Source organism: Miniopterus schreibersii, assembly GCF_964146895.1.
Source record: "Miniopterus schreibersii genome assembly, chromosome: 4".
NCBI classification, from domain to species: Eukaryota; Metazoa; Chordata; class Mammalia; order Chiroptera; family Miniopteridae; genus Miniopterus; species Miniopterus schreibersii.
Window position 1 is genome coordinate 18,444,935 of NC_138105.1, and position 11,788 is coordinate 18,456,722.

Below are 11,788 nucleotides of genomic sequence, written 5' to 3' on the forward strand. Positions count from 1 at the left end.
GGTGTGGATTCTGCTCATAGTTTTAACCACATGATATGCAGACTCTAAATGAAATTCTGTGTGTATGTGTGTGTACATACAAACCTCACAGAAATGACAGAAATGGTTTTCAACAGTTCGTTTCCCAGATATAACACATGAGCCCAAAGAGTTAGAGATTTACGACTTTGGAGGCTCACTAGCACTCTACCTCTAAAGAAATTTAATACTACTTACTATGTAAAAGCAAATGAGTGATCTTTTATCTATTAAAAATAGTCCAAAAAATCAAGGACATCGTCTTTTTATCGGTCTTAGACCTAAGCAAACCTTTCCAGTCTCTTTTACAAGTTTCAAAGAAAAATAAGACTCTAGAGTCTAAAGATGTTCCCACTTTATTTTATAGGTAAAAAGCATATGTATTCTGGGCTCATCTCTCATCAGTTTTCATCAAAGATACAGATTCAAGGGACTAGCTCCCTTACAACCCACACAGTTTCTTCCAAAGCAAAATGCTGGGGTAAGAATGTTTTAGATCTAAAGGAACCCCTGTTCAGACCTAGAATGTAAAATAGTGCATTAACTGTATTCTGCAACTCACAAATACAGTTTCTCCTATTCCTCTCAAATACAACAGCCACAATACTTGTACACACAGAGAAATCCCTGTACTTTAGCACCAAGATCAGAAGTTAAAATAGTTGGTCATAAGGGATGAGCTAGGCACCTTAGAACCCAAATAGAATACTGAGCACTTAGAACAATAGTCATCACAGTACAGTACTGTATCCAAGCCATAGTAAAGAGGAAAAAAGTACATATATAAAATATCTCCTTTTTCCCTAGAGCCCAAAAGATGATGCCTACCATCCTAGGTTGCTCAGACCTAAAAAGGCCCAGTACACATGAGTTAAAAGAAGGACCTGATTTCTAATTTCCCTCACTGGAAAAGATGTCCATAAGGTGCCTCACGTTCTCCAAGCCTAAAAATCCCCAGAGTTCAGCTATCCAGCTACTTTGTAGTAGTACGGGAACTTCCTTTTCCTAACTTCACAAAAGGTTCCAGGTGCAAGGCTCACGTGATTTTTCGGGGTAAAGGCAGGAAGCTCCTTAACACTAACCGGTGCCAAACTAAAGAAGGGAATTAAGAATCCGACTTAAATACACAGAAAAAGCATAAAGCAAATAAATTTCCAACCCCTCAACTTGGGGAGAGGCATAGAGTAGAAATGTTCTTTGAACTAGCTAGCTCTGACTCCCAGTCTCTGTCTCAGTCCCTCTCTCCCTCTCTCGGTCTCCCTCTCTCAGTACCAAGGGCAGGGACTCAGGCAAGACCCCGCCCCCGCCCCCCCATCTCCAAAGCGGGGTGGGCGGGAGGTAGCCTGGTGAGTCCTTGTTCCCGCGCGAAGCTCAGAGACCAAAGGACTCCCCATTGTGGATCTACGGATGGTGACGGGAACCGGTCCGGCTCGAGCCGCGGGCTAAAGAGTAAGCTGAGGGGAGCACTAGGCCCGCACCGCTGCCACTGCCGCCTTAGAGCCGATTGCTGTCAGGAGACTCCGCCCGGGCAGCGGGAGGGTGGCCCCCGCCCTGTACGGGCCCACAGAGCTTTCGTGCCCCAAGCTGTGTGGGAGGTGGGGGGTCCTGGAACCGTACCTCGGACACTTCGTCCTCATCGCTGCCAGATGCACCACCTCCACCCCCGGTCCTCAGCACAGCAGCCGCCAACTTGAAATCCAGCGCCGCGTCCCCTCCGCCCGCACCGCTGCCGCCGCCACCGACTCCCGGCGCAGGCCCGGCCTCCCCAAAGAGTCTCACGGTGCGGATCCCCAGCCCGACCCCTCCCGGCGGAGGCGGCTCCGAGGCCCCGGCTGGGGCGGATCGCGGAGCCACAGAGTCCAAGTCCTCCTCAAAGGAGGTGCCGCCGCCTCCGCCGTCGGTCAGCATGGTTCGCACGCGGAGCCGGAGACACTGCAGAGTCACTTGCGGCCACCGCCGCCGCTGATCCCAGGAACGAGAGGAACAGCAGAAGGAAGAAGCGTCTCCTTCCCCCCGTCCCAGCAGCGCCACTAACTTCTCACTGCCTAACCTGCTGCCTCCCGCCCCCCACACTCGCCACTGGCTACAGCTCCAAAGAGGCTGCAGATCATTGGCCAAGGTAACCCGTCGCTCAGGCTCGTCGTCACGCGCCGCTCGCTGGCTCGGGGCCCCCAAGCTGCTTTGACCCGCGCAGGCCTAGGCGGTTGCGAACACCCGCCTTCTATTCCCCGCGCGCTGACTTCCGGTCTCTTTCTACGTCTATTGGTCAATTCTCTGACTGTCACGTCACGACCTTAAAGTGGATTAGTTGGCCTTATGGTCAGTCATAGTGACCCCTGACAGTGGTAGACTTCATTGGCACCATAAAGTGTCGGTCACTGTGTCACAGGACGTCGCGTGGTACAATTGGTCAATAAGAGTAGTATTCATCCCGCCCCAATCTGAGGTGACGGGAAAGGGTTGGGGAATTTCCACTTCTGATAAAAGTGCCGGCTGAGGTGACGACCTGTGAGAATTGGTGAGATTTGGAGTAGAATTCACCACGCGCTCGGGAGGCTCGGACGTCAAGTATGCAAGAGAGCGGAGGTAACGCAGCTCCCACCTGTCGCTCTGCGCCAGGCGCGGAGACTGTGACCGGAGGTTTGCTGCACCGGGATTGGAGGAAGAAGGAATCAGTCTCGGCTAGGCTCCACCTTCCCGCCAGGCCCTGGTTGGAAGAGCGGAGCGTCAGTCACCAGAGCGTCGCCCTTCTGGGACAGGTGAGGCTACCTAAAGTATCTGCCTCAGGCTCTTTGGGCCCGAGTACTGGGCTGGGAGAGGCGACGGGCAGGGCCGGTCCTGCTGCGCCCCTCCAGCGTTTCTGAACGGAGCCCAGCGCGAGGATTTCAGGGGACAGTGTAGGCTGCTTGGGATGGCCGCCTGGAGGCGATTCGGCCGCCGCGTGCCGAGACGTGGCTGGGCGCGGCAGTTCTACCACCTGCGGGCGGGATCGCCCCGCGGGGCCGCGTTCTCTCGCTAGTGGAAGGCGGCGGGCCTGAGGGCTGGACAGCGCCATGCCTCAGTACTGGGAACTGTCCCACGGAATCAGATCGCGGGGCTGAACGCAGGGGTTAAAAACAGCGCGCGTTCTGGAACCATTTCGAGTTCTGGTGCTGCCACTTGTTTGCTGTGTGACCTCCGGGCGCTCGTTGTTTAATCTCAGTGACTTTCATTTCGTTCATCTGTAAAATGGGGTTCATATTAATACTTCCCTCATTGTATTGCTGTTATGAATAAATTAGATAATAACAAAAGGCGCTTAGCAAAGTGCCAAACTTAGAGGAAAAATTCATTTTTGCTAGCTACTCCTCAGTTCTCCACCGGAGTCCTGCCAACCAAAGTGATTCTTATCAGATCTCTGTGATGCAATAGAATGCCACCTCTAAGGAACTCTATCATTATTTCTATATCCTTTGTCAATAAAGAGGGTTTAAAAATGCTCATGCTCCAACTAATCCTATGATAAAAAATCGCAAGAAAGGCCCTTGGTGAAGTTTGTATGGCAAATGTCCTTTGATCCAGAGAATGTCTGTATGATTTTTAGCCAACGGAGGCTGGCTGAAAGTAAACGATTCGGCATTGTCTCCTCTTTTGCAACTTTAACAAAGGACTTTGTCTGTCTTGATTGTGCAATATTTAATATTTCACCTCCCTTAAACTGGGATCTGAAAATTCTAAAGACTATAATGATTTTTTAAATGACTTTAAAAATGGATTCTGCCTAACCTTTATTTAAAGAAGATTTTGAAGATTGTGAAAATTTCTTTATCTTGGTAATTGCTCATTTTGGCGTTTTGACATGCAAAAAGAAAAAAAGGACAGTGTTTCCTATGAGCAGAGCATGTTAGGTAAATGTTCTTCCTAGATAATAAGTTGTAGAAAATGGGAAAAAAGTCTAGTACCTTTTCTAGAAAACTATTTTGATGTAAATGCCAAATACACACTGGCTGTAGTTGGAATTTGTGGTACATAATTAGCCCATATCCTCAGTGCTGTTTAAGTTTTCAAGGCATGTGTGACTAGGTCACAACCCAAACTAATAGCACCAACAAAAGAAACCCAGCACTGCCCATCCCACTTCAAAGCTGGATTATCCAGAATTGGTATGGATACATCCTTAGACAAAAACAGGTATTGACTGGTGCAGCATTACAAAGGAACTACTTGTCATTCCTACCACTAGTACAAAAATAATTTCTGATGCAACTCTCTGAACAAACTCAAATTCTTTAAACAAATGTAATGAATCTCAAGGTCAGAAGAAAGTTGGGTATATACGTTTTCCCCAGTATATTTGAGACAGAAAAATATTCTCTCAGTATATAAAAAATACTCCTCTACTCAATGCCTAGCAACCAACCCTGATGATAGCCAGGAAAATATGATTGAGCAATAATTTTTTTTCTCCTGGACTTTTACCTAAGGCACTTACTGTCAGTAGTTTGACAGCAAGTATGAGAGTTAGGAACTCCCAATCTCCTAAATTTGGTGATTGCTGTATAAGGCCTGTATTTAAAATGATTTGATATTTCCATATATACCACATTCATGTGGTTTCACAAATTTGAAAACTAATTGGTGAATATATGAAATCACACTCAATATATTCAATGTAAATATCAATAAGTATTAGTGTGATTTTGTGGGTAACCTTAATTTCAATATGTTGTATCTTAAGATGTTATTTACTAATAAAAAATGGTAATACACTGATTTTTCAACTGTTAAATAAGTCATAGAGAGTAAAATCCTTAAATGTATTTTTGTTAGAAATGAGGATTAGAATAAATGTTTTCCCATAGAAAATGAGTGGGAATATTTATTAGGATAGAGTTGTAATTTGTTTCAAAATACTCTCTTCCACCCTAGTGGGTATGGCTCTGTTCATGGTCCCGTGTACAGAAAGGTCACCAGTTCAATTCCCCACCCAGGTTATGAGTTAGATCCCCAGTCGAGAGGCAACCCATCGATGTTTCTCTCTCTCTCTCTCTCTCTCTCTCTCTCTCCCCCCCTTCCTCTCTCTCTAAAATCAATAGAAACGTTTTTAAAAAGAAAGAAATGAATTCCTAAAAACATTAAAAAACAACAACACTTTCTTCTCACCATCTTTCAGATAGGGAAGGAAAAGGAAAAGGGGACACTGTATAGTCCAAGGATTTTTAAAATTTCTGAGGTAATAAAAGACTAACTTCCTCCTAAAAAATATGAGATTGACAAACTAAATTGTACATACAGGGACGTCTTTCATTGCAATCTGCATTTCCTTAAGATATTTAATTTCTACATGTCAGTCCATCTCAGTTCAGTCCATTTATATAAGGAATGGAGGTTAAGTAAACCAACAGAATTGTTGCAATTGGATGTTACGTCATTTAACCTTTATAACAACCCTATCAAGATTTCACCCATTTTATAGATGAGAAAATTGAAACTCCAAAAAGGTTAAATAACTTATCCAAGCTTATAAGGCCATTGTATGGAATAGCTAGGATTTGCATTTATTTCTGCCTCATCTCAAAATCCATGCTCTTCCCACTATATCACATTGATTTCATGTTACCATCCATGGCAGAGGAACTTTGTCAATCAAGTAATCTGATATAATATTCCAAACATTATAGCCTTTTAATAAACCTTCTAATTAACAGTGTAGGTAGAGTTATCCCTAACTGGAGATTTCTTCTGTTCTTTCATTTGTGGCATATTTCTTAGTCTCTGCATTTTAGCTGCTTCCCTGCATTTGTTTCTGTGTATTAGGTAGAACCACTATGCCTCCTGGAAGGTAGACTGGCCTTATGTAGTGGGTGTCCTGTAGGGCCCAATGGCTCAGCTTTCCCAGTCACCTGAGCTGGGCACTCTAGATGCTCCCCTATGTGGGTGTGTTTACTGTCCTGTTGTAGTGACATTGATTGCTATTGGCATTACTGGGAGAAATTGACCCCCAAGCCAATTGGCTGTGAGGACCAGCAGCGACTTCCGAGGGAGAGCTACTGTGCAGGAGACACCCCTGTGGAGCAGGATTTGCTTCACTGGGGCTTTGGTGCTCACCGAGTCTGCCCCTGGAGTGTGTCACTCGTGGATATAGTAGGGTTGTAATCCAGTGTGGTCAAAGTTGACCACCAGGTGCACTGTTCTGGGGCCTCCCAGGACTGCAAAATCAGCCTCTACCTGTGCCCTGCCCCTGGCCACCCAGCATGAGCTTCATAGCAATCCGTAGTTGGCTGCTACTTCTATTGGGCTTGGAGATGCCCAGGAGAGGCCAAGCTATGAACCAAGGGAGGCTGCTGCTAGTGCCAGGCCTGGGGCCAGTTATTGAGAGGTATGGGGCACACTGAGACCAGCTGCTGCTTGTTTGAGAGATTTTAGGAAAGTCTGAAGCATGAGGCAAGAGAGGCCAGTTGTGTGGTAAAGCCACTGGAACTGGCTTGGATGAGCCTGCAAGTAAGGAGGGGTGAGGACTCATAGAATCACCAGGAAAAGTGTGAGCCAGGTTGATGGAGATTCAGAAATAGTCCCTGCCTGCTGGCTCTATGAAAGGGAGGGCTCATCAAAGGAGCAATGGCCTCTGCCAGCACTTTTGTCCAGGAGAAAGCTGCCCCCCTTATTCCAGGTAAGTTAGTTCCTCCCTATATGTCCCTGGATCCTTTCAAGCTGCAGCCCCAATGCTAGAGCTTAGAGGGAGGGAGTCCGTGCAGGGCCCTTTAGGAGGAACTGCCTAGGGCCAGCAGCCTCCGTGTGACTCAGCCACAATCCCTGCATACAGAATAATAGAGAACAGTCTTACACTACAGAAAATCTAATTCAAGACAATATAACCATTTTACAGTATTGAGTAAATGGAAACTAAAAGAGAAATCAAAATGGAGTGTTTGTTTAGGAAAAGGCTTTGATTATGATCATTTTGAGCTAGGACACTGACGGAGGGAAATAGAAGAGATAAAGCATTCCAAATGGAAAGGAATGTTAGGAATGATGATAAAGAATTGAAAGTCTTCAAATTCTGTGTCAGGATGATAAAAAGACTAACTTGGTTAGTGCAGAGAAATTGGAAATGGGATGAAAGAGAAATTTAGTTACATAAAAGTTGAAAATTGTACTGAAGTCTTTCAGTTTGTTCAATAGGCCACTCATCATGGATCTTGAAAAGCAAAGTTACCAAGATAAAAATTGTTAAAAGAAGATTACAATTTTTTGTTGTTTTGGCTGCATTGTGTGAGTGAGATTGGAACAAGGAGATACTGGAGTCTAGGAAACAAGCAGCCTTGCTATTGTGCTTAGTCCAGGTGTGAGGTAATGAAGGCCTGAATCAGAATAGTGGCTATCAAAATGCAGCAAAAGGAACTGTCAGCAAGCATAAGGAATCAGCGTGACTTGGTGCCTGATTCAATGTGGGAAACAAAGAAGTATAAGAACAAAAGTTACTCTAGAGAAATCAATACAAACTTTCTGAAGAGAAATGTAGCTTTGTATGTCAAGATCCTTTCTTTTAAAAAATATATATATATATATATTTTTTGGATTTCAGAGGAGAGGAAGGAGAGGGAGAGAGATAGAAACATCAATGATGAGAGAGTCATTGATTGGCTACCTCCCACACACCCCCTGCTGGGGATCAAGCCCGAAACCCAGCCATGTACCCTGACTGGAAATCAAACTGCAATCACCTGGATCATAGGTATATACTCATCCGCTGAGCCACACTGGCCAGCCTCAGGATCCTTTCTTTAAATTTTTATTTCCACCTATTAGAATGCCTAAAATCCAAATAAATGACACTACCAATTGCTGGCAAGGATGCAAAGCAACAGGAAGTCTCTCATTGCTGGTGAGAATGCAAAATAGTGCAAGCCACTTTAGAAGAATTTGTAAATTTCTTTTAAAGCTAAACATGGTCTTACAATACAATCCACAATTGCACTCGTAGGTATTTACCCACTGATTTGAAAACTTATATTCACATAAAATCATGCATGTGAATTTTTATAGCAGCTCTTAATCACCAAAACCTGGAAGCAATCAAGGTGTTCTTCAATAAGTGAATGGATAAACAAATTGTGTTACAGCCATACAATGGAATACTATTCAGTAATTAACAAAAGAAATGAATTATCAAGCCATGCAAAGGTGTAGCTGAATTTTATTTTTTAATTAAATTTACTGGGGTGACAGTATTAATAACACTATATATTTCAAGTGTACAGTTCTGTGACACATCATCTGTACATTGGCTGCATTGTGTGCTTACCACCCAGAGTCTAGTCTCCCTTTGTTACCATATATTTGACCCTATCCTCTTCCCACCTGTTCCTTTTTGGTAACCTTCATGCTGTTGTGACATAGATGAATTTTAAATGCACATTTCTAAGTGGAAGAGGTCAGTCTGAAAAGGCTACATATTGTATGGTTCTGTTTATATGACATTCTGGAAAAGGCAAAACCATGGAGTTGATAAACGTATCGATGACTGCCGGGGTTGGGGAGGGGGAAGGGTTGAATAGGTGAAGCACAGGGGGTTTTTTTAGGGTTATAAAATTCTATATGGTATTGTATTTTGTGTAATACAGTAATGGTGAATACACGATACTATGTATTTATCAAAATCCATAGAACTTGATGGTACAGAGTGAACTTTAATGTATGAAAAAAATTTTTTTAATCATTTAGTAGATTAGGGAATTCCAGAATAGAATGCAGACTATGACAGAAGAATCTAATTGTATTATAAATGTGTGAAACAACTTCATTGAAGGGAGTAAAGGAAAAAGCTACTAACCTTTGTAACTTTGGAAATGAGTGGTGGCTCTAAGACCAAAGGCAAAAGAAGCAGCACATAAGAACTGTACCATAGTTAATAAAGTTGTTTCCCATGGGGATATGCATTAACAGTTCAGAAATCACTATGCACATGTACTGAAATTGAACAGTTATGTAAATGGATGACAGATGGTGGGGGCTTAGTTTCTCACTGTTGAAGTGGGAGATTACAGAAAAGCAATCAGAGAAGGCTAAAATGATCCATATGGTAATGGATTAGAGTTGGAAGCATCAATATGAACTCATATTAAGTTTAATATGGTTACAAGTGGATACATGTAAATACAAGTATAGGTATGTATATATACACAGATAGTATGCACACATATTTTTCCTTGCTCTATAAACTGAGCAGATCTAGGAGCAATGACACTCCAGTAGCAACATGCACACCTTGCACCCAAAACTTGGTTTTTAATATCACGCTTCAGTAAAAGGAACCTTGGAGAAATCGCTAATTCTAGAATGGGGCAGAAAATATACAAACTGAGCCTAGAGCATCTTATAATGCCAGAAAGTAGGAAGGTACTAAACACACACACACACTAATTAAGGTATACCAAAGAGATACAGGAGCTGCGAGCTCCCAGTGGCCAAAGCTGAAACATTTGAGCAAATAAATACTGTTATATTATAACCCAAAGTATAACATTTTCAAGAGTTCATATGGATATAAATAAATGATTGAATAAATGAGTAAATGGGGAGAATAGATAAATCTTCCATTCGGAAGAATTCCAAATTTATGTAGATACTTTGTCCTCAAGGAGGTGAAGCATAAATTTCGCTCTCCTAAGTGTGAGCTGTGCAAAGTGACATTCTTCCAAAGAGTACAGTGTAGAAGTTGGGGGTAAAATAACTTTCTAGTGGAGAAACCTGATAAACACTGCCTCAGCCAGGTGGTTAACAACAGTGATAAGTCATGTTGATAGTATGTACCCTTGATATTGTGTACAAGAAAAGTATAAGAAACTGTTACAGTCCAAAGGTGCCTAAGGAGACATAATGACTAAATGTAACGTGGTATCCTGGATGGGATCCTGAAACAGAGAAAGGACACGAGGTAAACGAAGGAAATCTGAATAAAGTATGGACCTTAGTTAATAATAACATATTAGGAAATCTGAATAAAGTATGGACCTTAGTTAATAATAACATATTAATTAGCTAATAATAATGTATCACTGTAGGCTCATTAAGTGTTTCAAATGAACTATTCTAATGTAATATGTTGGCACTATCTTCACAGCTTTGCTTTTAAATCTAAAATTTTCTAATTAAAAACTAAAATTTTTATTTTTTCCAGTTTTATTGAGATATGATTGACATAGTGCATTGTATTAGCTTAAAGTATACAACATAATGATTTGATATATGTAAATATTGCAAAATGATTACCACAATAAGTTTAGTTAACATGCATCTTCTCACATAGTTTTTTTCTTGTGATGAGAATGTTTAAGATCTACATTCTTAGAAAAGTTTATTTTTAAAAATTTCTAGCCCGGCCGGGCGTGGCTCAGCGGTTGAGCATCGACCTGGGATCCAGGCAATCAGGGTTCGATTCCCTGTCAGGGCACATAACCAGTTGTGGGCTTGATCAATGACTCTCTCATCATTGATGTTTCTGTCTCTCCGTCTCCTTTCCTCTCTCTGAAATCAATAAAGATATATTTAAAAATAAATTAATAAAAATAAAAATTTCTATTCCTTTGGACTTCTAGGAATTTATCTTTAAGAGTTAATCATTGATAGAGAAACAATTAGTTTCTTTCCTTGAAATAGGAAAAGGATACTTTTCTAATGTATAATATTTCTGTAACTTTCATTCACGGATTTTCAATTAATTTCAAACTAATAATCATAGATGCATCGTCATTTAGTGAATGTGTTTATAAAATGACTGAATTTTTTTTTTTTTAAAGAGTTAATTAGACATGGGCACAAAATATTGTATAGGAAAAAAATTAATACAACCTAAATATCTAACAGGAAAATGGTTGACTCAGTTATAGTATACAATTTGAGTCTATAGTCATTAAAAATGAAGTTCACATATTATATTAAAAGTTTAAAAAAATTTTTTAATGAAATAAAATTATAAAACAAAAGGTATATGATATTCCCAATACACACTAAAATGAATAGAATATTCCCATACTTCAAAATGACATACACTGGACAGAGATTATCTATGGATGATAGTATAATGTGTAATTTTTATTTATTTTACATATTTGTGTTTTCAGTTTTTCTGTAAGTAATGTGTCTATTACTCTGGTGGTCAGAAAAAATTTTAATAAACTTTGTAAGAAAAAAAATCACTATAGGTGTAAAATTGGGATTAATCAACTGGATTATTTATTGGCAGTGTTAGGGAAATTGAGCCGGAACAATTATTCTTCTGGTGAAGGAGATGATGATGGGTTCATTCTATGTGTTGGTTCCAGATAGCAATGAGAAGAACTTAGCTGATACAGAACATTACATGGTAAATCAGCCAGAAGCCCCCAAGAGAAACATACTAAACAGGAACACAGATAAGTATCTACTGTAATTGGAAAAAAATTTTTTTAAGATGTCAAGTTGTAGCTTTGCTTTTCGCAAAAGGAAACATTTCTCTGCAGAAAAGTCATGTGGTTAGCAATGAAGGTTAAGCCACTTTTCCCTCAGCTGAATCCTTGGCAAGTATATTTTGGGTATTGCCTCCACAGAAAGATGCATACTGAAAATATGAGTACTAGCAACAATTCTGTAAGCTTCCCTCCACCTCTCAGTACTAATTAAAAGAGGAGGCCAAGAATCATGCTGAAGAATACGTACCAGCAAGTGTATGAAGGTTTAGCCCGGATGCCCTGGTGCATAATTATATATGCTCTTTGATAAGAATAGACTTCTAAGAACCTGCGATCAGTAG

The 11,788-nt window shown here is 41.3% G+C and overlaps 1 protein-coding gene across 20 annotated transcripts in view; it reads right to left on the bottom strand.

Moving 5' to 3' along the window:
* The window catches only part of LOC308556839 (ankyrin repeat and KH domain-containing protein 1), a gene marked incomplete at its 3' end in the record, with an annotated part of 119,112 nt that extends 116,915 nt beyond the window's left edge, over positions 1-2,197 (bottom strand). For 10 of the 20 annotated variants that reach the window (XM_081136500.1, XM_081136507.1, XM_081136494.1 and 7 more), the window contains exon 1: positions 1,636-2,073. In XM_081136500.1, the coding sequence (XP_080992626.1) occupies positions 1,636-1,926 (291 nt within the window). In that variant the 5' untranslated portion in view covers positions 1,927-2,073. Of the gene's footprint in view, positions 1-1,635 lie in introns of all 20 variants that reach the window. The other 10 variants (XM_081136505.1, XM_081136502.1, XM_081136509.1 and 7 more) reach the window with 5 other exon arrangements.
* Positions 2,198-11,788: the final 9,591 nt, after the last annotated feature.